Source organism: Dryobates pubescens, chromosome 3, assembly GCF_014839835.1.
Source record: "Dryobates pubescens isolate bDryPub1 chromosome 3, bDryPub1.pri, whole genome shotgun sequence".
NCBI classification, from domain to species: domain Eukaryota; kingdom Metazoa; phylum Chordata; class Aves; order Piciformes; family Picidae; genus Dryobates; species Dryobates pubescens.
In genome coordinates this window covers 31,125,287-31,153,193 of record NC_071614.1, presented here as the reverse complement: position 1 = coordinate 31,153,193, position 27,907 = coordinate 31,125,287, and the positions used below count along the sequence as shown (strand labels likewise).

The 27,907-nt window shown below is 43.4% G+C and overlaps 1 protein-coding gene across 4 annotated transcripts in view; it reads right to left on the bottom strand.

Moving 5' to 3' along the window:
- Positions 1-7,535: 7,535 nt before the first annotated feature.
- The window catches only part of KLHL29 (kelch like family member 29), a 413,696-nt gene continuing 393,324 nt past the window's right edge, over positions 7,536-27,907 (bottom strand). For all 4 annotated transcript variants that reach the window (XM_054179897.1, XM_054179898.1, XM_054179899.1 and 1 more), the window contains 2 exons: positions 20,839-20,983; positions 7,536-9,923 (listed from right to left, as the gene is read on the bottom strand). In XM_054179897.1, coding sequence (XP_054035872.1) covers positions 9,740-9,923; positions 20,839-20,983 — 329 coding nt within the window. In that variant the 3' untranslated portion in view covers positions 7,536-9,739. The remainder of the gene's footprint in view (positions 9,924-20,838; positions 20,984-27,907) is intronic.

Below are 27,907 nucleotides of genomic sequence, written 5' to 3'. Positions count from 1 at the left end.
AGAGTGGGGCAGGTCAAGAGCAGATGGGGAGGTTGTTCATGCTCTGCATTTGGGGCATCCCTGCTGCAGCACTTAGACTGTGTTGGCATGCTGCAGAAAGTGGTATTTCTGCCATGGTGGACTGCTGTCTGTGTTTCGTTTACTTCTGTTTCTTAGCAGTCAGGAAAGGAGGATTTAGGTTGGATATCAGGAAAAATTTGTAAAGCACTGGAGTGAGCTGTCCGTGGAAATGGTGGAGTCGCCACCCTTGGAGGTACTTAAAGCTATGTAGATACTTAGGGAAGTGGTTTAGCATTGGTCTGGTGCTGCTGGGTTAGCAGTGGGACTTGATGATCCTAAAAGGTCTCTTCCAACCAAGACAGTTCTATGAATCTGTTCTATGAATTTGGCAGAGCATGAGCGAGAAGCGTGCAGGCCCCTGAGGCTGGGTGGCTGCTGGGAATGCTCACACGTCCTGGTGTGCTAGGGGGATGGGTTACATCACGATGAGAATGTCTTTGCATCACTGTAAAATTTGAAGTGTACTGTTACCAAGAGATGTTTGACTGTGTGAAGTGGAGTGTGCAGAAGATGAGCTGTCATCTTTGGGACTCTGGACTGAGATTAAGAAAAGATTTGGGAATATTTCAAAAGGGTTGGTTTTTTTTTTTAATATTTCTTTGGCAAAGTAAAGCAGAGACCTAGAAAATACCTCAAATTTGGGCTAAATTACTTTGCCAAAGTAATGGAGTCTTGGAGAGAAAGAAAATGATGCTGTTTTAGTTAAGGGACTATTTCTCGTCTCCAAAACCTCAGTTCTAGTTTTGTTGTAAAGGTCTTGCTTTGTTCTGCTGACTTTGTTACATCTTGCAGAATCCCTTCTGTATGTGGAAGTTACTTGGGAAAACAGTGGCCCCTGGTTTTGGTGATAGGGAAGGGTAAATTGCCAGTCTCCTTCAGGTTTCAAATGAGTAATATTCTGAAATCAGTTTTGAAATGCTCACTGCATTTACTGTGGCATTACAAAAGGTTTAGTGGGATAAAAGAAATATGGATAGTGACATGTTGTATGTAATGGTTAACAGCAGTTTAGTAATAACTGTTTTGTGTAGACATTTTTAAGCATCACGAGTACAAGAATGCAAGACTACATTTTAATGAAGGACTGGTTCAAAATTAATGTCTAACCTTTGTATTTGAGTTGCACTGCTTCAGATTCTTGCTCTAAAATTTAAAGCATGTCCTGAAGGCAGAAAGCTGCCTTTTTCCCCCCCTTAAATAAAAAGCTTCCTTTCCACAAGACTCAGAGGATAGCCACAGAAGCACAAGCTGAGCATAAATTTTAGAGTGTTAATCTTTTCAGTGCACTAGAGTAAATTTTGGAAATGGAAATGAGCTGACACCTAATGAAGATTTAAATGTTTAGCCATTTGCCACAAAAATTCAACTTTATTCACAAGGAATAATGTCAGCAGAGAACACTGCTGAGTCTGCTGTGGCAGGTGTGATTTAATCTCATGCGTGCACAAGGTCTACCAACTTCTGCACGGCTTAACAGCCTTTTCAAGAAGGGCATCTGCAGGGTCTGTACATCTCCCTTGCTCCTGGAGCTTTTCATCACGTGGTTAAGTCCAGGGGTAGAAACTTACTCCTCACCTATTTTGGTCCAGCTTCTGTATCCAGCCACTGTTTCTTAACTTGCCTTTATGTTCTAGACTTTTCATACATGGATACCTCCCACCCTCCTCAGAATCTAATGCACTGTGACAAGTAGCCTCTCGGTCTTCCTTTTGGTGAGCAAAATGAGTTCTTTATGGCTTTCACTGCATTTTCTGCAGCCTTTAAGTCATTTTTACAGCTCTTTTCTGCAGTAGGTCAATTTTTCAACATCTAAAATATTTGTTCACAGAGGAAATTGATGTGATGTTCCAGCATTGGTCCCACCAGTGCCAGCTAAAAAGCACCGATTCCTACACACTGTTATCCTTTCTACAGATCCAAAGATCTATTTAGTCCTTTTATGCCATGATATTGGACTGGGAGCTCTTGTCACTCGACTCTTCACAGACTTGCAGCTTCTTGTGATGCTGATCTTCATCCTTAATATCAGCCTTCTTCATTTCCCACCTCTCTGAGGTCCTAGTTAGCTTTATGAAAAGAAGTTTTGGTTTAGTGGTGCCAGCCAGCCAGAGGCGACAGCACAGTACGTATGATTTGTTCAGTCCCTTTTACTTTCTGCTCTGCTAATCTGTTTCCCCAGGTCTGTGACTAGTGATTTATGTCAACATTTTCCTTCTAGAACTTTGGGAGAAGAGGATCCCCCATTAAGAAATACTCTGATAATACCAAATTGAGAATGACTTGAAACAGATTAGATATTCCTCAATTAATCTGCCTATTCTTAGCCTGTTTAATATTTGCTGTCTGAACCTGTACAGTGAGAAAGTTGAAGTATTTTGTCACATGCTGTTGAAAATCTATTACCTTATCAATCAAATGTGTAATCCTGTCAGAGAACGAGATCAGGTTTGTGTGATACAGTTGATTTTTCTAGAAAATCATCGTGTTCATTCTTATCTCTTTGATTCGTGATCACTTTAGTTAGCTATCAGCTTTCCATTTTCACTTGGGATTGATGTCAGGTGAATGCCCTGTAATTACCCAGCCATTTCCCTTGCCCTTTGGAGAGCTGTCACATTATCAGCACTCTTTCTGAAATACCCACATATTATTAAAAATTAATGTCAGCAGGGCAGAGACTTCTGGGCTTTCTGGAGATGGCTGAGTGTTAGAATAGAATAGAATAAACCAGGTTGGAAGAGACCTTCAAGATCGTGTCCAACCTATCAACCAATCCAACACCACCTAAACAACTAACCCATGGCACCAAGCACCCCATCAAGTCTCCTCCTGAAAACCTCCAAAGATGGCGACTCCACCACCTCCCCGGGCAGCCCATTCCAATGGGCAATCACTCTCTCTGTATAGAACTTCCTCACATCCAACCTAAACCTCCCCTGGCACAGCCTGAGACTGTGTCCTCTTGTTCTGGTACTGGCTGCCTGGGAGAAGAGACCATCATCTGCCTGTCTACAACCTCCCTTCAGGTAGTTGTAGAGAGCAATAAGGTCACCCCTGAGTCTCCTCTTCTCCAGGCTAAGCAACTCCAGCTCCCTCAGTCTTTCCTCATAGGGCTTGTGTTCCAAACTCCTCACCAACTTCGTTGCCCTTCTCTGGACTCGTTCCAGCAAGTCAACATCCTTCCTAAACTGAGGGGCCCAGAACTGGACACAGTACTCGAGGTGCGGCCTAACCAGTGCAGTGTACAGGGGCTTAGATTACTGCCTGAATTTGAAAGCCCCTATCCACTAGGGAAGGGCTAACGCCCTCCCACGCAGTATGCAGTCTGGAAGTCCTAATCCCCATGCGGGATACCTGTTGCCAAATAGAAAATCGAAGCATGAGCTATTCCCAAGCACTCCCACATTTCCACTCTTTTTTCCCCCCTTTTCTCCCTGGAAAGGCTGTGTGTGGTGTTCACATAGATGCTCTAGTACATAAACAGCTTGCAGAAAAGCTGGGTATAAACTGAAACAGGTGAAAGTTAATGTCAACAAATACTGGAGCACCACATTCGCTGGGTGTGACAGTAAGTAACTGTCAAAGGTTAGGGTTGGGCTGGCTACTACCTGAGTGGCAGATGCTCTCCATTAACTCATTTCCCCTCCCAAAGAGAAGGGAAAGGGAATGAGAGACTTACAAATCAGAAAGAAAACTAAACCCACTTTAATTAAAATAATAGCATGAAAATGAAATGCATACAAATATGCACAAACCCAGTACCAAACCAACCCCCTGATGGCAGCTGGTCACCTTTACTGCTGATGCTGCGGCATAAGTCTTAAGACTGGACTCAATGGCAGACAGGAACTGGATTCTGGAAGCATGGATTGAGATTGAAGACAGACCAGAGTCTTCCTCAGATGCTGGCCCTTGAAGAGGAGAGCTTCACCCTTTTGATCCCTTAGCTTAAAAGCATTTGGTACATCACCTTTGCTAGTCAGTTCCCTGATCCTTATTCTGAGTCTCTCCACCAGCACAAAGATGTTGTATTAGACTACTTTAAGTTTCCAAGACATGGAGAGGAGTTGGTTCCTTCACACCTGTAAGAGCTATTAGTTTTATAAATGTCTATTTCTTTTCATTTTTTACAATGAGGTGGGGAGCTGAAGGTTACCTATACTAGACAATGGAGAAAGTGTGTACCACCTGTGGTATAAGGAGTAACTTCAAGCCATCTTCATCTTGGATCCAATTGTCATCACAATTTTTAGTTCTGTATTAATTTGCTTACAAGCTACATGCTGAAATTCCCTGTCGAGCTATGAAAATCCGGGGTTACTAGTGCTGTTCTCTGGACAGGTTGCAAAAGAGTTTGATACCATTGCCAGTATGAATCTTCCTGTGTAAGATCTGGAGTATGAACTCAGATGGAAAAGCAAATGCTGTTCAAAAGTAACAGATGATAAAATTAAAACCAGCAGGCAGTCTTTCAAACTTTAACTGTATAGACCACCCTTAATGAAACATTCAGTAGCAGTTTTGGCTTGACGACAGCACTGCAGCTTCCTTCTCCCAGGTAGTAACTGAGCCAAAACATTTAATTCTGTGTATAAAGCTGCCACTGATTGAAGTAGAATTTGTTTAGATAAAGAAAATTGGAATTTGTTACTCCTTAAGAAATCTGCTGGCTAAACAGGGATTACTGAGTGCAGTGTGTGTTATCAAAAGAAAAAACACTGGTGACTAGCAAAGGGAGAGTCATTTTTCAAGGCAGTCTGACAGAGTATAGACATTATGAGGAGGACACTGAAATGCTGGAGCAAGTCCAGAGAAGGGCAGTGAAGCTGGTGAAAGGTCTGGAGAACAGGTCTTAAGAGGAGCAGCTGAAGGAATGGTGGTTGTTTAGTCTGAAGAAAAGGAAGCTGAGGGGAGACCTTGCTCTCTACAACTACCTGAAAGGTTAGAGTGAAGCAGGGGTCAATCTGTTCTTCCAAGTAAAAAGTGATAGAACAAGAGGCTTCAGGTTGCACCAGGAAAGATTTAGACTGGATGTTAAGAAAAACTTTTTCACCAAAAGGGTTGTTACACGTAGGAAGCAGTGGCCCTGGGAAACGTTGGAGTCGCCATTCCTGGACATATTTAAAACATTTGTAGATGTGGTGCTAAGGGACATAGTTTAGTGGTGGACTTGGCAGTGCTGGGTTAACACTTGGGCTCACTGATCTTAAAATTATTTTCCAACCTAGTGCTATGATTCAGTTCTACTATTTTCAGCTTCCAGGCTCCAGCAGTTGGAGACTGTGCAGACCTGCTTGTCATGCTTGTGCAGGTTGGCTAAGGAGCCCATGATGGCAGCTCTAGCTTTAATGAATTCTTACCCCAGTGAGTGTTTAATCATGCCTCAAACAGATTGGCTTTTCAGAGGAAAAACTGTGTTTCTGTTCTGGTATCGCCATCCAGCTTAATGTAACGAGTGATGGAAACACACTGCCTGAGACACATCTGTCTGCTTCCCTCTGGACTTATTTTCTTTCTGGCTTTTCCTGCAGTCTAAAGTTATCAACCCAGAACACTTGCCATTGGTGGGAACTTTACTGCTGCCTTTCCATATGTGCTGGCATCTCTGCTTCGGCCAAAAGCATGTTTCAGCTTCTGTTTTTGAGCTGACTTGAAATGGGAAAGGAGGTAAGCTTTAGGGAGGTAAGCTTTAGGGTCTCATCCAATTAAAAGAGCCTGTATTAGCATGACAAGTTGTAAAAACATCAAAATGGATATGGAATCAGCATTTCCTAGAGACCTGGCACAGGCTGCAGCATAGCAGGACTTGACTGCAAGTGTTTGTTTATCCCCTATTATGTTACACTGTCACCTTTTTCTGTCGGTGATGGGGTGGCAGTGTGGCTCTGAGACCTTGCCCTTGCATTTGAGACAGCAAAGCTGTTTGGTTCCAGAATTTTCAGAGAAATCCTTCATGAGAAGAAGCAGGTGGGTAAGTACTTGGAGCAGTTTGTGCCTTTGCTGCTTCTGCTGATTAAACATAATGGTACTCGTGAAGCCAGGCAGAGGCGCAGGCTGTGGCTCCTCTCCTGACTAATCCCTGCAGCTGCAGAAAGAAGTGGGTGCTCCTGCTGGCGTTCAGTGTGCTTGGACTCCACCAAGGGCAAGCAGAAGTGTAACGAACGCTCTAATTAGCTTGCTCCGATTGCACTGTGCTAAGCTCAGCCTCAACACCTAGCTGCAGTTAATTAAAAGTCAGGGTTGCTGAGGTTTGATTAGTACTGTGTGCTTGCTGCTAGATGAAACAACGGGAGAAAGGTGGGTGACTTGTGTAAGTTGTCAGCGGTTGGTGACCGTGAACAGCCCTGTTTGGAGATCACTCTCCTTCACAGGTGAGCCAGGGGAGAGGCGAACCAGCCAAAAAAAAGAGTTTTTGTCATTATCAGGCTGCTGAGCCAGCCTGTTCCCTGCATTTCGTAAAGCTTTTAAGAAGAAAAATCTCAAGAGCAGATATGTGCACATGATTCATTTGGCAAAAGCGCTCAGCCAGCTTCCCAGAGGGGAACTAAAATAATTTCCACATACAAGTAAAGCAAATAGCCTGTGTCTTGTTCAGCCTACCAGGTATTATTGACTAGTGCTGAGTAAGAGATCTTTGCAGAGCGGTGATGAAAAGGTTGGCAATTCACTCCACTTGGTCTGGATTATTGCAGCATGGTTGTGTAATATTGAATTGCAAGGCTTTTAGTAATCTTCACAGGCTGTTCAACCTGAGCCACTAAGCCCAAACTAAAATGTTTAAAAACCACGGTTCGTGTTGTTAAATACTTGCACAGATGTACTCTGTAAGAAGAGTTAAATTCTCTGGAAGAGAAAATTTCAATGTATGTTAGATTCTTCCTGTTAATGTGCAGAACAGGTATTGCTGCCTAAGATCCAGCTGAAATGTTCCACTGCAGTGGTATTTGGGACCGGTTATATTTGGCTCATCTTTGTTCCATACCCAGTTTTATGACTCCAGATGACACCCACATGAAACATCAAAGAAACCACAAACAGTTGTACTTAAGTGCTGTGTGAAAAATGTGTTTACAGAGATCCCACTCTGGACATGAAGGAATTTTCTCCGTAGGGCAAAAGTGGCTTTCATCTTTTAGAAACAGTAGCAGCACTGCAGCACAATCTCTGACTTCCACTTAAAATGAAACAAGCAAACAAAAAGTTATTGGTGGGATTTGTCTCAAGATATTTCTTAAACTGTCTCGAGCCCTTTTGTTCTTTAACAGTAAGTTTGGGAAAACAGATAAAGAAACAGTCTTGATGAATAAAAATCCAACCTCAAAGAAGTTTTTTTGTAGAGAGGAATGGAAGTAGCTTTGGTGATACTGAGTATTTAACTATTAGCAATGCATTTTGGGGTTTGCAGGAGAAGGTGGAATGAAGGTGTTTTTATCCATGGCTGGGATGAAACCTGCAGTCTCTGTTCACGTAGTGTTGTTTCTTGTTCAGCTGTGACAAAATTAATCCAATCTGGATGCTGGATCTAGATCTATAAATATATTTATTATAATATAACAAGAACTTAACAGTAAACATAAACTATGTACAATACCATTACAGATAACCCTGTTTTAATATTATTCACAGAAATAGCCAGTTTTGTTCCAGTGTGAGAAATGAAGAAATAAGCTAAATTGGAAATGTTGTATGTGTTTAGGTCTTCTTGACAGGTAGCACCTCCTTTGGAGGCAGACACACACCAACACTAAAATTAGTCCTGCCCCAGGCAGTTAGAAACTTGTGCTCCAATCTTTAGGTTCACACTTGCACCCTGTTTGACATAAATACTTTAAATGACATATTAGTATATAATTTTGTTGTGCTTATTATTTTTCTTTTTTTTTTTTCTTTAAAGAATAAATAAAACAACTGCATAACAAAGGCTGGAACCTCACTGTCAAAATGAGAGACTTGAGTCATCACCCTATAGCTTGACTCAGCTGACTTGAGCACTTTAAATACTGCAAGACACAAATTTCATTTTTTTTTTTTCCTTTTATTTTATAAATGATTATTAATAAAATAAGATGATTAGCTAACCATCTGCATTGATTTCCCCCAAGCTGTAGGCGGACCTCCCTCCGTATAAAAAGGCTAGCATATTTGGTATGAAATTCAACTAGATATTGACAGCAAGATCTCACCCACATATCCTGTACAGGACCCTCCTTGAATTACTGGCATGGCATTTGGGCTTTGAGTCTGCAAAGGCAAGTACGGCAACTTTTTTTTCCCTCTACTTGGAAAGAGATCAGACAATCCTCAGCTTGGGGTTGCTGCCTATTTAGGATTCTTCCCCCTGCCCCCTCTATGGTGCCCGGTCTGTCTCCCATTTGATCCTTTTATGTATAAATTTATAAAGAATTTCCACGTCACAATGCTCTCTGGATAGACAATATTTTAATATATATAAAAATATAACCCCTGTGCTGTGCATATACTTACAACTCTACATAGTAACAATTTTAAGTCTCTTACACTGGGCTTAAGTCTATGCATTTTCCTACCATGGGATTTAAACTCATGTGTTTGAAATTAGTAAATAAGAGAAGCATAAGGTTTCCACTATGGAGAAACCTGAAAAATAAAATCAAATAAAAAAACTTCTCAGACTTTACATAAAAGGTAGTGGCTATATCCCAACATCAGGAATTTTAAGAGCCAAAACTGAGTGTGTAGCCACGAAGGGAGACATCTTCTCAATCTGATGACGAGATGGAAATCCCACACTACGCTCTGTGTTTCAATGTGACCCCCAACCCAAACTGAAGCGTGGGTTTAGCAGGTGGATGCCTCTGAAACTGAAACAGGTTTTATTTTGCATTATGAGAGTCAAGGACTCCCAAGTTTGCTCATCAGCAGAAACCAGGAACGTAAGGTTTAGAAGGACACCCCCCACCATGCCTGTGGGCATGACCACGCGTGTCTACGCAAGTGTCACCAAGAGCAGAAACTTGTCCAGCCCAACGGCCTCTTTTTTTACCAGTTAACATGGAATTCATTACCAATTGCTATTCTTCTCCCCAGTCCCCACATCATCCCCCTTTTTGGGCCCTGCTCTAGTGGACTGAAAGAGCTGTTTGATCTGATGGAAGACTGACGTCAGCGTAAGCCATCTGCCACACAAGATTTCTCTCAGTCATTGGTATTGGATAGCATGTATTTGTTGAAAACAAATGCAGGATTCAAAGTGGTAAGGACACTTTGACCTTTCAAATAGACTGATGCCTAAAGTGTAATAAAACTAATCTGCATGGTTATTTTTAAGGATCAAGCTTGAGCTCTAAAGTAAAATGCAGATTTATTATTATTTTTTTTTCCTCTCTTCCCCAGCTTAAAAAATATGTGAAACTCTATTGCACCTGGGTTGACCAAAAGCCGGCGTCCAGAACAAGTGCCACTATAACATCTAGTGACACCCTTGTGTTAAGTTACAATATCTTACATAGCACGGAGCTCTCTGCTCCTTGTTCACCAAAAGGTGAGGATGATTTTTCTACATTCAATGTAGACACTATTCAAGACTTTAGAGCAATATGTTCACTGGCTGGCTTTGCTGCTTTTGTTTCTTAAGTAGTAGTACTCCTCTTGCCTGCTTGCCACTGGTACAAACAGTTCTCTGTCCAACTCTCGGGTAACATCAACCGCTCTGAATGTACTTCTTGATTACTACGCAGCCGTGTCGAAAAACAGGGCAGGGCATATTTGGTAGAAGTGTCCATGTGTTTGTTTTAGGGTCGTAGGCCTCCATGTTTCCCAGGGCAGGTCCTTCGCTGCTAACGATCCCACCGGTGGCATAAATTTTTCCATCCAGAACCACAGCGCTGCATGTTTTAGAGAAAGGAAAGTTTTAGTTAGCATTTATACCCAAGAAGCTACTCTTTAAATTTAAATCAAACCTCTCATAGTAAGGCATAAGCCCTTTACTCTTATCGGTATAAAGTTGCATGGACATTTCTCTTCCCTCTCTTTTTCTCTCCCCCACATTAATCGTTTCTGTCTTCCTGTCAGGTAAAGAAGTGTTGTTTGTAATTTAAACTAGTCCCAGTAAGGTGTTTCTTCACCATCTGAGATCTGCAGCAAATACAGCAGGATGATGCAAAGGAAGGGGGGGTAAATCCTCAAAAAAACCAAAATAAAATCCTCTGTTGCTTCAGCTCCTTCCACGGCTGCACTCTGACCTTGGGGCCTGCGCGTCCTGATTGCTTGTGCACCCAAGAGGAAGGGTATCGAGGGAAACCAACCCAAGGCACACAAATCTGATGGCTGGGCAGGTGGAGCTGAGAGATTGTCAGGGGAGCTATGTGCTGGTGTCTAAAGACAAAAACCTCCTACTGCTTTTTAAAAATGAAAGTGTTCAGAACTCGCTTGCAAATTCAGACTTCGGACATCTCTTCCAACTCAAGGATAATGAGGCTGGGCTCATCCCATGGTCTGTGGGCTCTTGGTAGAAGATGTGTATGTGTGGAAGGTTTCTGAAAGATAAATTGCCCTTTGCCCTTGTCTCTTCCTCCTTCCACTTAACCTCTTGGTCTCTCCAGCAGTCAAGCACAGGGCATGATATTCACTTTGGACTAAGGAAGAGGAACAACAAGGGGCTGGACTCCTGTGTGCATTTTTAGACAGGGCAGAAGGATGATAGGCAGCAGGGTGTGAAAACCCTATGCAGGGCTGTCATCTGTGCTGTCTTCCCACTGCACAGGAGGGGCTCAAAAGTGGGAACATCTCCAGCTTTCTGCCAGGTGAAAAGCAGAGTTTGTCCCCAAACATTTAAAGATGCTGTTAGGCTGGATGGAGCTGGCAGTGGCTTTTCTGGTGGTTGGGTCCCTTCCAAAAGCAGTCAGTGGATGGTTGTGTTGGGAAGGAAAACAGAGACTGGGAGAGTGTGTATGCACCAGAGAAGTACAGTGAGAAGAAGTAGGAGGAGAAGATCAGAAATTAACTGCAGACAAGAAGGTGGCCTGTATTTAAGAAGGTGGAGGACTGTAACTCTGTAGGTTTGGTAAAAGCGAGTAATGTCTTCTGGCTAATTTTTCAACAGCAGAAAGAAGAATGATAAAAAGTGATAAAGGCAAAAGGGAGCCTTGGAAGATCCTGGATGAACTGAGACTAAAATCGCACTTACAAAGCCATGTGTTCATCTGAAGAACCCAAAACTCTGATGCCCTTGTGGAGAAGCACAGCCTGAGGTTAAAAATAAACCCACGATGACAACAGTGAGGACTCAAATAAGCCTAGTCCCTAGGTACCACCAGGAAATAGGAAATAATGAGAATCTTGTCAAAATAACTGTTAATCTGAAAGGAGGAGGAAGGAGAGACTTGAAACACTTGATTAGAGCCTATCCACAAATCAGCAGGGCTGGATGATACATAGCCCAGGGTCCTGAGGGAGTTTGCTAATGAACTTACTGAACCACTGGTAATTATTTTTGAAACGTCAGGGAGAAATGTGGAAGAATGAGGACTTGAGCAAAGCAAGTGTCATCCTGAAAGACAGCTCTGAAAGGGAATCATCCTACCTCTGAAGGAGACAGGCCAGGAGGGAGCAGAAGTGGCAGGACCAGCCACCCCAGTAAATCAGAGCAACTTCATTTAGGATTTCAGATATTTGTTGGGGAGTGGGAAGCCCATCTCTGTAGTGGAACAAGGTGCTATTAAAGACAGCTTGCAAAATCTGGTATGAAGAAGGGGGAGGATGGTCTCACTCTGTGCTCAAACAGTCCTGGTATGGTGGAGGGGCTGCTGAAACCAGCAGGATGAGAGCTTAGAAATGAGGTGATGTGATGGTGGTTGCTCTTTGTTTGGTTTGTTTTTCCTTAATAGTGAAGCTGAAGGAGGTGGAAACTTATTTGAACTGTGATATGTCTGGGGAAGTGCTGGGTGGACGAGGATCCAGTGTCAGAGATGGACTGTGGCACAGAGCTGCTTTGCTGCATTTGTTCTCTAAAGAAATGCAGCATAGGACATGACCTTAGTGACTGTGACCACTTACATAAGGAGCTGTCTAATACTTAGTGCATGTTTCCTGATGAGACTGCTCTGCAGGAAGCTTTTGATCTGGATGGACAGAGGGAGGACTCTGTGTGGAGATACCTTTCCATCTATGCTGCAAGTGACTGGGAACAGGAGCCAAATAACCACCAGGCCCACATTTCTCCTGGTAAAGTCTTCTGTGTGTCATGTTTGGTAGCAGCTACTGCCACCACAGAGCCAAGCACACCTCTTTAAAATCACATCTGTTGGCTGACACTTCTAGACTGTAAGTGCTATCCCAGACAGTGCTCTGGATTAGGAGTCACAGGGACTGGGCAAATGTTCTTGTTCTCCAGCACCTGAACTACAGCGCTGAAGGAAATGCCTGCCTGCTGGCTGGGACAAGCAGCTCAATACTGTAGCTTCCCATTATGGTTGTAATATGTTGGGGGAAGAAATGGATATTGATCTCCACCCTCTGAAAAACTGCATGAATTTTAAATGGCGATTAGCGCAGCCTCCTCCATATGCAATGCCCATAGATAAGACAGGCATCGTGCTTAGCTTGTGAGTCATGCCTGAGGTAAGGCACACATCTGCTGGCAAGAAATAGGCAGTTCTAAGTATGCAGCAATTACTTATGTGTGTGGAAGCCTTTGGAAACATTCAGGCATCTCCAGGCCTAAAGTAGCACGTAGGTACTTAAGATCAGTTAGGAAATTAGTCCTAGATGACTGCTGCATTGGAGCATTAGGGCAGTCACTGCCAATTTCTGGGACCTTAGGGAACAGGAAACTCAAGTGAGCTCTAAAACCTGGAGGGAAGTGAGTGGAAAGGAATGTGCTCATTGCTCGTTCTTCATTACTGTGACAATATTTCTTTTCTCCCCTCCCTTCCATCCCATCAGCTGTATAAACATCGTTACCAAGGCTGTCGTACAAAGAAAGAAATAATTGCAATAATTAGGATGCAAGTTTATTGCTTGGTGTCATTAATCCTGAGAGATAAAATGATTACAGGCTGTCAGAGCCTGGGAAGGAAGGGAGCTCTGCATTGCAAAGCCTTGCTGTGGGGACACAAACCCTCTCGCAGCTCAGGGGACACAGACTTCCCCAGCCCAGGAGCAGCAGAGCCTCCATCTCTCCAGCCGTGTGCCCATGAAGGTAACTGGCATCCAAATGGAGGTCACTCCATCCACCCCTTCCAAGGAAATACATTCCAGCATTTTGCAAATGATCACCCTGCATGCTGCTGAGCCTGCTTTCTGTCTAATGGCTGCTGCTTACGAGAGGCTTCACCTGTAGCCCTGCAGCCGATCCCCCTGAGGTGCCAGGGCATCCTTTGTTGTTACCCAAACCATGAGCAGTGTCAGAAGATCGTGCTGTGACTATTTCCTGACGCTGCCAGCCTTAGTCTGGCCCAGCTGCTAATTTTCATGAGTCATGCTCCCAAGAAATTCCAGTAAGTCTGATGTGCCTCAAGAGCTGCTGGGTGCAAGAGTTGTTCATGGTTGGAGTGCTTGTGCAAACACCTTTTAAATCTCTTCTCTGCTTATTCACCTTGCAGTCCTTCCTCAGCCTGAGGAAACAGGTGGCAGGGAAGATCCCCCTCGGACAGCTGGATATTAAAGGATTTGATGGATAAGGCACATAATTGAATTTAAAAATCAGCACAGCCCAGGCTGGAAGGACCTCAATAGATCTTCTGGTACAACTTTTCATGGGAAAGGGACACTAGATGAGGTTATCTAGCACCCTGACCAACTGCGTCTTCAAAACCTCCAGTGATGGGGAATCCACCACATCCTTCTGGAGGTTGTTTCAGTGGGTGATTGTTCCCACTGAAAAGAAGTCTTATGTCAAGACAAAACTTCTCCTGGTTGAACTTTTCTCCATTGCCACTTGTCTTCTCCATGTGGCTCCTTGTGAAGAGAGAGTCTCTGTCCTTCTGGCACCTGACCTTTTAAGTGCTGGAATTCTATGTGAGGTCTCTTCCAGGGAGAAGAGACTCATCTCCTTCAGTCTTTCTTCATATGGCATTCTCCAGCCTTTTGATCATCTTCATGGCCCTCCTCTGGACCCTCTCCAGTCTGTGTCTTTTGAATTGTGGAGACCAGAATTGGAATCAGTACTCCTGGTGGGTCTTGACAAGTGCTGAGTGGAATGATCACATCTCTGTCTTGGCTAGTAACACCCCTGCAGATGCAGCCCAGGATCTGATTTGCCTTTGTTGCTGTACTGCTTTTTAATTATATGTGAGCAAACCTACTGAGGAACACCAGGGTTTGGCACAGAGGAGCTGGTGGTGCTTTCAGCTGGGATCCTGCTCAGGTGCTGAGCAGAGCATCATGGACCCTCCACTTCTTGTTCTAAAGCATCTTACAGTGAAAATCTCGCAAGGGGCAGTGATGTGGAGCAATGCAAAGTGGAGTATGTCAACATCTTTTTTATAGTGTTTGAAAGCTGAGTGTCTGGGAACTCCTCCTCCAGCCCTTCCCTCTCCCAGCTGTGATGGCTAAAGACATAGCACCGAGCAGTGGCACTACCACCATAGTTTAATTTCCTTGTTGTTATTGTTATTTTAAAAATCCTTGCTTAGTCCTAGAGATAACATCAGCCTTATTAGGAAATGTTAAAAAACAATTAAAATGTAATGTCTGGGGTTCTAAAAGATTTGCAATGGCTGCATTAGTGTGTTGTTTTTTGAGGCCACAAACAGCTCCCCTCCCTCCTCACTCCTGCCCGTGGATGCACACATCCTTGCTAATTTGCATCAGTTCCACAAACATTATTAAATACCATCAGTTAGACACAGATTGTGCTTAAATGAAGGGGAAAAAAAAGCCAAAACAACAAACCCAACCACATTTATTAGTGGATGAATTTCCTCCCTGTCCTAAAGATTTCAGGAGGGCTTTACTGGAGGTGGAACTGAATGATGTTCCTCAACTGGGTGAAAGAAGGCTGCAGGGTACCAGCTGCTGCAGGAAGTGGCTCTGAGCAGTGCTAGGCAAAGCTCGAGGTGCCCCTTAGAGTTCTGCTTAAACCAGGGATCTATCAGTGAAACCTGCACTGTGCATATAAGTGTCAAAGTGAAAGGCATTGGCCAGTGTCTTTGTGGGTGGTGGTGGTGGTCAGGGTGACAACTAGCTGTGCTGCCACCCTCTGTGGCTGTTTGCAGCTGAGTTGGCAGTCAGGTTGTTATGTTTGAGAGGGCTTGAGCTTGGGTGGCCGTGTTGTGGTGCTGCCAGGGGTGTCATCTTTACAATGAGACAGTTAAATGAGGGTCCAGATTAGTCATGGTCAGTTAGGAGGATATCACACCACTTCTTGGAACAGGATTATTAGTGTGGGTGTTTTGGCCAAGCTCCAGTTATATTCTCCCCTACTCTGCAAGCACTTTCCCTGGCTAATGATCCAAAACTACCACGTGGCATCGTTACATGTTGCTGAAAACCAGCAGTGTTTTATTCCAAAGTCCACTGCACCTCAGTAATGCCCTGAGTGCTCTCTCTCAGTTATGCTTACACCAAGATCCTTCATGTCATCAACTGCAACACAAATTATTGCTGTTAGCCTGCTGCAGCAGTTTTCATCTACTGTCCAGGGAGCATAGTTCCAACCACACGTCTCATTCCAGATATGCTGGAAGATCTTGGTTTTCCCTTCTGGACCACAAACACTTTCAGCTGCAAATGCTGCCTGCTGAACCAACCTTTATGTCTGCAGGCTTGAGAGGCAGGAGGCCATGAAGGAACCATACTCTGTAATAGCTTCACCTGGGAATATCCATCCAAACAAACCATGTTCTCACCCTTTCCAGTGCTTGGAGTTACCATGAACTTTGTAATGAGGAAAGGAATCGGCTGGGGGAGTCTGTGGTTGGTGCCATATATTACCTATGCCTAGTAGTTAAGCACAGGAGTCACCATGCTTTGCTGTTCAAGAACAAGGGCTTATTTGAAAGGAAGGGGGTGTGGGGGGGAATAATTCCATAAACTGACCCTTTTTTTGTGTGCTGTTCAGCCTGAGTCGAAGTTTTATTAAAGATTTCCATTCAGCAGAACCATCTAATAAATCTTCCTGGTTAACAGTCAGAGGAGGAGGAGGAAGAAAATGCTTTTCTGGTGTCTGTTGGGAATTGCTGGTATTAAATTAGCTGCTCTGGAATTATTGTTGGCACCATCATGCTGCTGCTCATGGAGGCTCTCTGTAGCACACGCCTGTTTGCACGCTGCCTGCATCCTAAGCAAGCAGAATATGGAATTTTTAATCATGCAAAGAAACACATTCGGTATTCTTTTTGCTTGTAGAAAAAGAAACCCTTGAAGGGCATAGCAGGAAGAGAGAGTGCCTGCCTACAAGGGGAGGACTTGGCAGCACTGGAGAGGAGGAATGTCTTTGCAAGGCTTTCTGGAGGAAGGTGTCCAGCAGATCATGGTGCGATCACCTCGGCTCTTCATTCCTATCGGCTGCTGTCCGCCACCTCTGCCTCCCAAGATCCTGCAAACTTGTAGCTGCCCAGCTGAGAAGGGGTCCATGTGCTGAACAGGACACACTTGCCTGATGCTTGGGTTTCTCTCACCCTCACACATCTTGTGGAAGACGTTCAAGACCCATGTGTGAGCTCTCAGCAAATTTTACAATGCTCCAGGCATATTATTGCTCGTTGTCCACTTGCACCATCCTTCAAAAGGTTAATTCTAGGTCAACACAAATTTCTTATTGACTTCCATCAGGCTGGGCTTAATCTGAAAATGATGCTCAATTTGTGCTTCTGCTGATTGTGAGCTGGGGCTCTGAACTTTTTTGGTTTTGTCATTAGAAGTAATTTAACCTGGTATTAAAACCATTGGAATGGACCTTTAATTTTTTACATGGGGGATATATGTCACACACACATTTCTTTTCCCCATGCTCAAAGCCATCATGCTCCCTAGTCAATAACATGTAGAAACAGAGCAGATAAAAATGAAAGTGATGCAGTTGAGCTTTTTCCCAGCAAACTTGCTATCGAGTGATTTCTGGTGAGAGGAGATCAATAGCATGCAGTTAATTTTTAAGTTGTTTATGTTGCTCCTTTTAAACCATGTTTTTTGTGATCCATGCTAATGAGTGAAATGAGGAATTTATAGATTCAGAGACTAAGGTCAGAAGGGATCTCAGTGCCGAGTTAATCTGAGCTTGTGTATATGCAGGCCATGGACTCTTCCCCAGGGCCATATCTCTCTTGGAAACATATCTAATCTCCTCTTAGAAACACAAGTGTTGGTGAATTTGCCCCCTCCCTTGCTGGTTCACTGTTTAATTATCCTTGCTGTTGGGAAAGTGTCTCACTTCAAGGCTGAGATGTTCTAGCCCTTATAACCTGCTATGCCTCTGTCTGTGAGACTGAAAGCTTTTCCACTTGCTCCCAGTGATCAGGTTGCCTCTCAGCCTTTCTTTGATCAACTCCTTAAATTTCACGTCAAAGATCTGATTTGCAACCCGGAGTCATTTTTGCAGCTTGCCTTTGAACTTCTGCTGATATTTCCACATGTTGATGTGTGGACTCAAGATCTGCATTCATCTTGCCCGTGCCATATGCAGCAACACACTCTCTTCCAGCTTCATTTTGTTTTCATTTTGCTGTTACGGCTTGTACGATACATCCAATATTGCACTGACCTTTTACCCACTGCATTGCGATGAGAGCTCATGTTGTGTAGCTCTGAGTGGCCTCCTTTATGTCCTCCTCTGAGCGCCTGACTTTCTCAGGGGAACAAGGCTGCTATGATTGTGCTCCCTCCATGTATTACTTTGCATTTGAAATACTGCTGCTAGCTTGAGACCGTCTGAGACATGCAGATAACTGGCTAAAATAGCTCCTTCTGTAATATTTTTACCCACCAAGCGTTATGCCACCTGCAGCCTTTACCAGCGGAGATTTTCTATTACCTGGATTGTTGGTAGATGTGTTAAATAGCATTGAAAAAGAATCAATGCTTGCTACCAGTAGCCTTGCTCAATGATATCTTCTCATTAACAACTACATTTTGAGATCTGTCAGTGAAGCAGATTTAATCTCTCTAATGTGTGCCTTGTTAATTCCATATAATACCAGCCAAATACCTTGGAGAAATCGCAGTATATTATAGCATCACAGTTGTCTTTAGCAACCAGGCGTGTTTTATTAAAAAGCAAAACAAAAAAACCCAACTGCTCCCTAAAAGGCAAAAGACAACAGCATGGTTTAACCAGACCCATTTTCCAGGAAAAGACATTGATTCCTGTTCATTATATTATTAGCATCTACTTATTTGTTGATGAAATCCCAAATTAACCACTCTGGTATTTTTCGGAGAAGCAACGTGAGGCTGAGTGAGACCACTTAGCCTGCCCTTGGTACTTTGCAAAATTAATTGCTATACTACAATGCTCCTTTTCACCTTTTCAAAATAGGAAACACTTTGGTGGTGCCCTGATCTTTTCTGCACTATAAGAGTCATTGTAAGAGTTATTAAAAATCAACATTAGTGCTTCAATTGGCTGCTCAGTGAATACTCTGAAGGCACCTGTGTGCAAGACGGCTGGGTTGCTTGATTTGAGAACTTAATTTCTGAGTTCACATCTTTCCTCGCAGCCAACAGTGACCACTTTTGACCCCTCACTTCCAGATACAGATGAGAAATACCCATCTGATCACTCTGTTACACTTGGTAACTTGTAACTTCACTGGTTCCCTCAGTCTCATGTAGCCATGGCCAGTTTGTAACCTATTTGTTACTGCCAACCTCCCATTTTCCCTAGTTCCGTACATGCAGATTTGTTCAGGTTTTCTGTCATAGCTTTTACATCTCCTTTTGGCTGAAATATTTTGTCTTAGCTGTTTCCCAGTACACGTGAGAATTTTTGTAATTGTGCCTTTTCTGACATTCAGCTGGGATGTACCAAACTATTCATTTTTCCAGTGACTAGCCCACTGTAATGTAGGTTTCCAGTCCACTGTTGCTTTCAGCAGAGTGTTACTTAAAGCTATAAAGTTCCTTTTTAATGGTGGGTGTCATACTCTACTTCAGCAATGCCAGTTAATCGCTGTGCCTAAACAACAGCTAATATTTAGGTCACCAGTTTACCCTCCTATCACAACACCTCCCTCTGGATTTCCTTCTTCAGGGTGCAGAGCACCTTAGAAACCCTGGCAAGTTCTTAGGTGAGATGCTCAGCCAACAGCCGTGGCTGAAATCATCCATGCAATTTCCTTTGCACTGTGTTCCAGATACTCAATTAACTTTTCTTTTCTTTCTTTCTTTTTCTTTATTTTTTTTTTTTCTTAATGTATTTTACAAAACAGGGATCTTCAAAGAGCAGTTCATCCCTGTGTAGGGGAAGATACGGGAATATGTCAAATGTGCAAGTCCCTCGTGTTTCATTTTACTGGTTAGGGCTCCAATCTTCAGCTGCATCATGCCCTTTGTTTCTGGTTTTCAGGAGAAAAACATCATTAGCAGCTGCCTGGGCACTGCAGGCTTCTTCTCATCCTGCTTTGCCTCCTGTTAGAGTGGAGGGGAAAAAGGAAACCCTTCCTTGGTACAGGAATGCTGCTGTCACCGGGGAAGGAGCTGGCTGCTCAGACCTCTTTACTTACAACAGAATCTGCTTCAGCAGCCAAGAGAGGGCGCTCCTTAAATTAATAAAAGAAGGAAAAAAAGGACAAACCCAGAAAAAAACAGCAAAAAGGAGAAAAACTCATCAGGCTTTCTTAAAAAGGAATTTTCTCATCTGCACCAAAGCAAAAGGTTAAATGCAACTAGTTAAAACCTATTTGTCAACTGTAGAATAGGGGGACAGAGACACCCCTGGAGCAAGGAGCAGAGCTCTTGGCTGAACACTTGAGAGATGTGGGTCTGTTGTGGGCCCAGCCCCTGCCCCACTGCTGCTATTCTTCCCATGCCAGCCTGTGTTTTGCCAGGACACTTACCTGGCACAACCCCTCCACCCTGATTTTCTCAGTGTCTCAAGATGTTACAGCATTGGACAATGGTAACAAACCTTGACCAGCACCCATGGCAGTATTTGTGGACCAGTGATGTTTCCCTGTGAAACTCAGACCAGTCCCCATTATGGGGGGTCTGCTCTGTGAGGGGCTGGCAGTGCACAAACCTGAAAGAAGCCTATCTTCCTGTAACAGCCACATCATATTTTTTGAAAGGCATCTAAATTCTGACAGTACCTGCAGTGGGTGCCAAGTTTTACTTTTGTCAGCCAATTTGGGAAGTTTGTTACACCTGTGACTAGGACCAGGGAAGTGAGCTCAAAAATCAATCATAGGCATGTAAAAATACTCTTTAATATCAGTCTCTGGTGCTTACTCCCCCACCCCTTTTTCTTTTTTTCTTCTCTTTCAAGGATCTTTTAGCTAGTTAGCAATAAAGTGTTCTACATTATGGTGTTCTCTCCTACAGTGGGCATGTATCATCCTCCAGTTACATGTGATAAACTGAGGAAAACAGTGTCCCTGAAGTGACTGGAGGAACCCAACACACATCCTTCCCCATGATCCATTGTGCCTGAACAGGAGGAGCCACATGAACCACAGTAAGGTCCTGGACGTGTGCGTTGGGAAAAGCTGCGTTCCTGAACACACATGAAAAAGAGATGAAGAAACCCCTCAGATGCTGCATACCTCCCTTCCCCTCTCCCCTTTACTCTTAGGTTGTATTATCTTATTTATCAGCAGACGATGGTAAGGCACAGGTAATTCGATTTTAATGTTTTTTTCTCACCTGCAGAACTGCCTGGAGTGGTTCATGTTGGGGCCTGCTTTAATATTGCCTTTCTCTGGGTCATAGATGGTGGTTGCTCGTGCATAAGCTCCTCCAAGAATAAAGATGAACCCATTGAGAGTGACTGCAGGAGCGTATTTGTTATCTGTCAATGGAAAGCAATACTGAGATCAGTTTTAGGCTCAGGTGTGGAGACTTTTTTTATTTATACATTCCCCTTATTTATAGGTAAGTCACATTTCTCTAAACCTCCAAGGTTAGGGAAAGAAAAACAAAGAAATCATTCCTGGTTTTGTTCTCCTCTCTCCAAGTTCTCAAAGGCACTTTTGGAAGTTCATCAGACCTTTGTCCCCCGGTACGTTCCTCCCTCTAAACTGGTAAAGTACAATTATCCTCTCTTGAAGCCTAATGGAGTCACTGTGCAAGCTCCACTCTTACACATGAAATTAAGATGCCAAGTTATTTCAGAATTGTGATTTGCTGCAATTTTTAACTCGGATGCTTCTCATGCCGGTGCGGCAGCCAAGTACCAGAGACACCCACAGCACAGAGACTCCTTTAATAATGTCCAGTAGTTGATGCTCTTTTTGTGTTCTACTTTTGCTTGTGGGAAGGTCATCCACATAATCCAGAAGATCTGCTGATACCCATTTTTACGCCCCTTGATCTGTCTTGTAGATTCACCTGCATTTTTACTCTTAGATGTGTCTGTACCTCCAAGCAGTCCTCTATATCAGCAATGAACTGTGTGAGTTTGGAGTTTGAAATTAAGCAAGTCCCTTATCCTAAGCCAAGTTCAATCAGTTTCCAAGGATGCTTCAAATTTCCTGTGCTAGCTCCAGCATTATTATAAGTATTGGTAAAACTAACCATAAATTATTGAATAAAATAACTATAATTTAATTAGTTGACTTGTCCTGTATGCTGCTTGCATGCCATATGCATATTATGAAATATGAGCCAGTTGGGCTTGAAATTTCTCATGACGGTGTCTGTCTTGATGTGATACAGTTATTTAATTAAGATTTCAGTGAAACCAGTCAGCAAAGTCTGGGAACAAAAGATGAGAAAAAAATACTATTGCTGTATCTTGAGTTAAAATAAGCCTCACAACTAGTTCTCTAAGAAGCAAGAGCCTAAGTCCCTGAGGGCATGAAGCAGATGTTTCCTGGGTGGCTATCCTGGCCTGATAGGATACTTCTGTAAAAATTATCAGTATATAGCTATACACTCAAGCCTCTCCAGATTCTGCATTTTCATATGCTCAGAAAATGGCTATCCTCTTACAACTCCAATGAAGAATCTGCCTTCAGCCTCTGCAGCCCTCATTCTGTGTGGTGGAGGCAGTGTGTTGGAGGGGAGGTGCAGCATAACCTTTACTATGCTCTTACAGGTCTGCTAACAGGTTCTACATACCGTTGAGGGTGCCTCTGTGCACCTCCCAGGCCTATAGCACTACGACTGTGTCCTTTTAGGAACACAGGAAGAGATGAACTTAAAGCAGCCCCAGCAGCTTTACTTTTGGCATTTGCTTACCTCTTGCACAGCTGGTGTTGTAACCCTAAGGCTCTTCTAAAATTACTTTATTCCATTAAATATTTAATAAGATACCTAATTTCACAGAAGTTAAGCAAAAGCTGATGAATTTCTCCAGAAGAGAGATAATTTCCTTTATTAGGGTTTGAACTGGTTAAACTAGAAGGAAAATAACAGGTTTGTGGTGTCTGCTTCAGTTCCAGCATGGCCATAGGATGGTCTGGCCCAGTTCACCTCACTGCATGTTGATGCATGTCCAGTGGGGGGAGTATGGTGGTGCAGCACTCAGCATGGAAGCAGACAAAACATGTTATGGGTTAAGACTGGGCTCCTATTATGCTGAGTATCTACAGGCATATGTCAAAAAACCATGGATGTATTAGGAAAATGTCACTGATCCTTGGGAACAGATGGGAAGAAACTAATTCATCCAGAAAATAGAACAAGGAGTATTCGGTTTCTTTTCAGTGCCACTAAGCCACTATAATTCATCAGAAAGACTTATCTGTCCTAACAGCCCATCTTGAATCCCTTTCCAAATCAGACTTGCATATGTGACATTTTTTCCAGTTAAGACACTCATCAGAAATTTTCCATATTCAATTATCACATATTCCTGGTTTGTTCCCCCCTCTCCCCCCCTTTGACTAGCACTGTTTTGCAGAGGAATGAAACTCTTGGATAAAAAAATCCCTCAGCTCCCACATCTCTCAGGGAAATTATTTGGGGCTCCCTCAAGGCAGAAAGTGACTTCTCAGGAGGCTGAATCACTGGTTTCACCGTCCTTTTTGTTAAAGAGAGGGAACCCCCTTGGTTATTTTTACAGAGGCTTTTCAAATAGACAGGCAGTTGGTGAAAGATTCTTTTTCCTTTCCTTTTTTTTTTGGGAGGCAATCATGTTTGAGTCTCCACAATTTTTTCAATACACCACCTAGCTGTTGTCTTTTTACTGCTTCTGGCTTTAGCTACAATCTCATAAATTGGTGTAAAGTAAGCCAGAGAGAGAGAAACAGTGAAGACTCTGCTGTTTCCTCCAGGAAGTAAGAAGTTCACAGCAAACAGTCTCCTGATCCTGAAGAAGATATGACACAAGACACACCCCTCCAGAGACAGGTAGAGAGAACAGTGTGTTTTATTTTGGTTTTGTTACCATGGAGGCAGAAATTGTTCATGGATACAGGCAGCTTAGAATACTCAAGCTGTTATTCTTGCTGTCTAGGTGTGGATGACCTTCAGTCTTTAGCCTTACTTCATCCCAGGTGCTACTCACACTCTTCCCTTGTTGTGGTCCTTTCTAGTGTTTAGTAACCTCATACAAATACTCAGGAGACTCCACCTTCACTCACTGCTCTAAGTCCTTAGTGTGCTTACAGCACAAGGTGGATGGTTGGGGAGCTTAACCTTGCAAAAGCATCTTCTGTTTGGGCTTTTGGGTTAATGTTACTAGGTGGGAACATGAGCTTGTCTGGGTCAGAGGCTTACTGTGGTGTACAGAGGGGACATTGGGTATTTCAGAAGTCTGCCAAAGGAAAGGAAGAGAGGGGAGATGAAGCATGGAGACAGAGCAGCAGCCTCCTTTCCCCTCCAAAACTCAAGTGTTGGGGCTGTCAGATACAGAAATCTGTTTTGGGCTGGAAAATCTTAAACGGTATTTGTCCAGGACAGCAAGCACATTTGAGATTAAAAGGCAGAATATATGCATAGGAAGTAACAGATAAAAGGTACTCTTCCCTCCGAGTGGATAACATCATAACATCACTTTCCTTTGCCGCTGCTATAGGAAAATATGCACACGTTTCTATTCTAGTGACAAGTCAGCACATTGCAGGAAGGGGTATGCACTCCATGACGATCCTTGAGCCAGAGGTGCACTTCACATAGGATTGATAATTTCATCTACAGGTGTGCTCCTCACTTAGTAATGACAGTGTGCTGTCTGTGATGTGTTTCGTGGCTCCTCTATCTCTCGGTACATTATATGGTCAAGTAGAACAGTTCTGCTTTCCCTTCCTTGATTGCTTAAAGATCTTATGTTGCCTTCCAGTAAAGCACTTGGTCAGAGACTGAAGTGGCATTATACTGAATGGCAGCAGCACTCCATATGGGAAAAGGTTATTAAAATCAAGCTAGTCAAACATTTTTATCAGGAGGAAGACATATAGGCATGCTACCAGTCCAGATATAATGCCAACGGAAGGCTCTCCCTGCAGGTGTGGGCAGGTGGTGGTGGTGGGGTTAATGCACATGATGAAGCGGCGTGGAGAAAGTAGACTAGTTAATAGAAACTAAATCTATTTTAAGAGTGTCTTGTCCCCTGTCTGAATACTATGCAGACAAGCTCAAGAATGGCATAGTAATGGATAAGATAACGTCCCCTGGCGCTGAGAGACTGTGGTCTGATCTTTAACATAGCTCCTGAGGCCAAAATGCAGACATTGCAATTAACAGCAGGGTCTCAGATGTCAGCCCTTCTTGGTGTCTCCTGTTAGCTGTTTTCTCACAGCTATGCAATGGTTTTCAGGACCCTACAGTTTCCCCTGATGCCCCTTGGGAGCAAACCCTCCTCACAGACCCTGAAGCTGAGTGTCCTCACTTAGAAACATTGCACTTTTGTGTATATGTGGCAGGGATCACCCATGCCACAGCAGCAGGCTTCACCTGCTACTGTGGGGCAGTTTCAGCATCAAATTTACAGCAAAATGGTGACGAACTGAAGAGAGTTGGACAAGACACAGCCATAGAGATGAAGTGAGGTAAGAAGTGAAAGGGGGCACATCCACTAAAGGGCAGACACAAAAGTATCAACTTCACTGGGCAGAGGTCAGGGTAATTATGTGCAGGGGGAACACATCAGGGAGTGGAATAGACATTCTGAACAGAGAAAAAGGAGAAAGGAGTGAGACAAAGGAGAGTAAAATTGAAGCTTATTAGTGGGAAAAAGACTAAGAACTAGTCATGGAAAGAAAAATACGTTGAAGAATAATATGAAACACTCATTGCTTTGAGAGTTCTAGGTGAAAGCTGGTCAAGCCCTCACTTGAGTACTGAACTCTTGGCCACGGGGAGAGGGACAGGCCAAGATGTACACTGATTTTGTAAAATCTAAAAATAAATTAATGGGAATTATAATGCATTTTAAGCAAAATAAACCATGGGACAGCACAGTCAAAAATGCACAGACACTGCCAACACTGTTTCTCAGGTATTTGTTGTATTCTTAGGTCCCTTTGGTCAGACACATCACTCCAGGAGTAAATGGCAGGGTGAGGAACTAGATGCTTGGATTAGAAACCAGAAATGCTCACAAGGCTTTGACCTTTTTATTCCCATAGTCTTCACCAGATTTTGAAATTTAACCATGATGATTAAATACTGATTCTCTTACAATTCAGAAATATTGATCAAAACTTGCAGTTCCACCAGTACAGCGAAGGTAACAAAAATGGGGACATTTAGTACCCTGACATGGACACACCAAGTGAACTGAAAGTTAGTGACAAGATAATTAGGCTTACTTACAGTCACTGACTTCAGCAAGTCTATGGCCATCTTGTTAAATCAGACAAACCTCAGGAAGCTGGGCATGAAACATATTTTTAGCAGAGCTATGTAGGACAGCCTGGCAAGAAATGGAAAGGCAGGTGCTGCAAGTGTGTAGCCTGGACTTTGGCTTGACAGCAGCCAATTTCTTACATCTCAAAACACAAGAAGAGGATGTACAAGGAGGCTTACCAAAAATATGCCATGTGCAAGCCTAGGAGGCTCCATTACCCCACTAACATCAAACTATGGACTGGGCTGCTGCAGGAACATCTCTGAGCTCCACAGGTGAGAAGGCCAGCTGTGAGGCAAAGGGTGAGGCACTGAGAAAGACCCTCTCCTCTCCAAACATGGAAATGTGCAATCAGTGCCTACCCAAAAGCTACCACAGCATCCGTGTGCAACATGTTGCTGAGTGTCATACCTACTGCATCCAGGCATCCATGTCCCAACACCTCCTTGCAGGTGAAGGCTAAGGAATAAGTGAAACTGGGAGTGAATTTGCTGCTTATTCCTAGAAGATACACAGGCAGAAAACAGCAGAGGCTGAGCTGCTGTAGACTTGCTATCGCTCCCCATGCTGTATGTCCTCTATACAGACAGGATGTCTCCTTCATCTCTACTCGGATTAACCACAAAAATGCTCCTCCCCTTGCCATGGTTGATGCCAGTGTTGCCTTGGGTTAGACTGGCACATGATGCATTGGACAAGATGGAACTGTTAGGTTCAAACATGTGCCATGCATTCAACTCACTATCATAAAATACCACAGTGACTTGAAACAGGTACTGCTAGCCTAAAAATCTCCAGAGACTTTGGCAACTTCCAGTACTTGCATCCACTGTTGCATATCTGAACATGCTTGATGTGTTTTAAAATAATATGTTGTTTTGCTTGAGATTAAGCAGGTTTCACTGATCTCTGGGATGACCTTAATCAACATCAACTGCCCTCAGATGTCAGTTGACTTAGCTTAGAGGGACACCATCATAATTCACAAACCAACATAAAAAGTCTCTGAGGCTGTCAAAGGCACTCCACAAGTGGTCATACCAGGGTTTACCTCAGCTCTACTTTGTAAAAAACACCCTCAGACTCCTTCTACTCCCTCTTTGTTTTAGATAGGTGTTGACTGTGCCACTCTCGGCACTGCACTGTTCTTGGGAGATACTTTACAAATTAACGTCAAACTATGATTCTTGTAGAGCTGAAGAAATTAAAGTTTATTTCCAGTATTCCCACTGCCTTTTAGTGATGATCAAGCATCACATCATCTTGGTTTTCCAGACATTCTCCACTGGGGTGCAATTTTTCAGGCTCTGCTATTTTACTTTATTTGCAAATAAATTGATGTTATACATTTCCCATCAAAGGCACACAGCAACTCCGCATTTCATTGTCTGGTTTATGTCTTCAGCTTAACTAATTAACTTTGCTTACACCAAGAAAACACAAGCACCATCTTTCAACTTCACCAGTATCTTTCATGTGTTTTTGTTTGGAAACAATAGGAAGACACCCATTAACACAATGGGTGATGAACTCAGCACTGGATGGTTTGGATGGTTTTTTTCTGAGCACACACGGTATTGATGCCTGCTAGACAATGTAACGAGCCCAGGGAATGATTTCTTAGCTGGTGTGGCACTTGTACTATTTTGGCAAGGAAAAGCAATACCTTTTTTTCATAATGCATTCATTTTTGCAATACTCTTGAGTACAGGAAAACCTCATACTGTCAGTCAGTGGATTAAATGAAGGGCAGCAGCTGTAGCCACGTGATGGAAAAAGCCAGGCAGGAGGGTTGTCGGCACTGCTGTATTACGTAAACACGACTTTTGCCAGTTAACGCCCTCCTGCTGGGTGCTTCATGCTGCATCATATGCATGTCATGTTATGTTAGGCTGGACACAAACAGGAGCAAGGGAGTGGGAAAGCAGCAGCACTGGCTTCACAGGAGAGGCTACACCTGTGACTGCATCAATTCCTCAT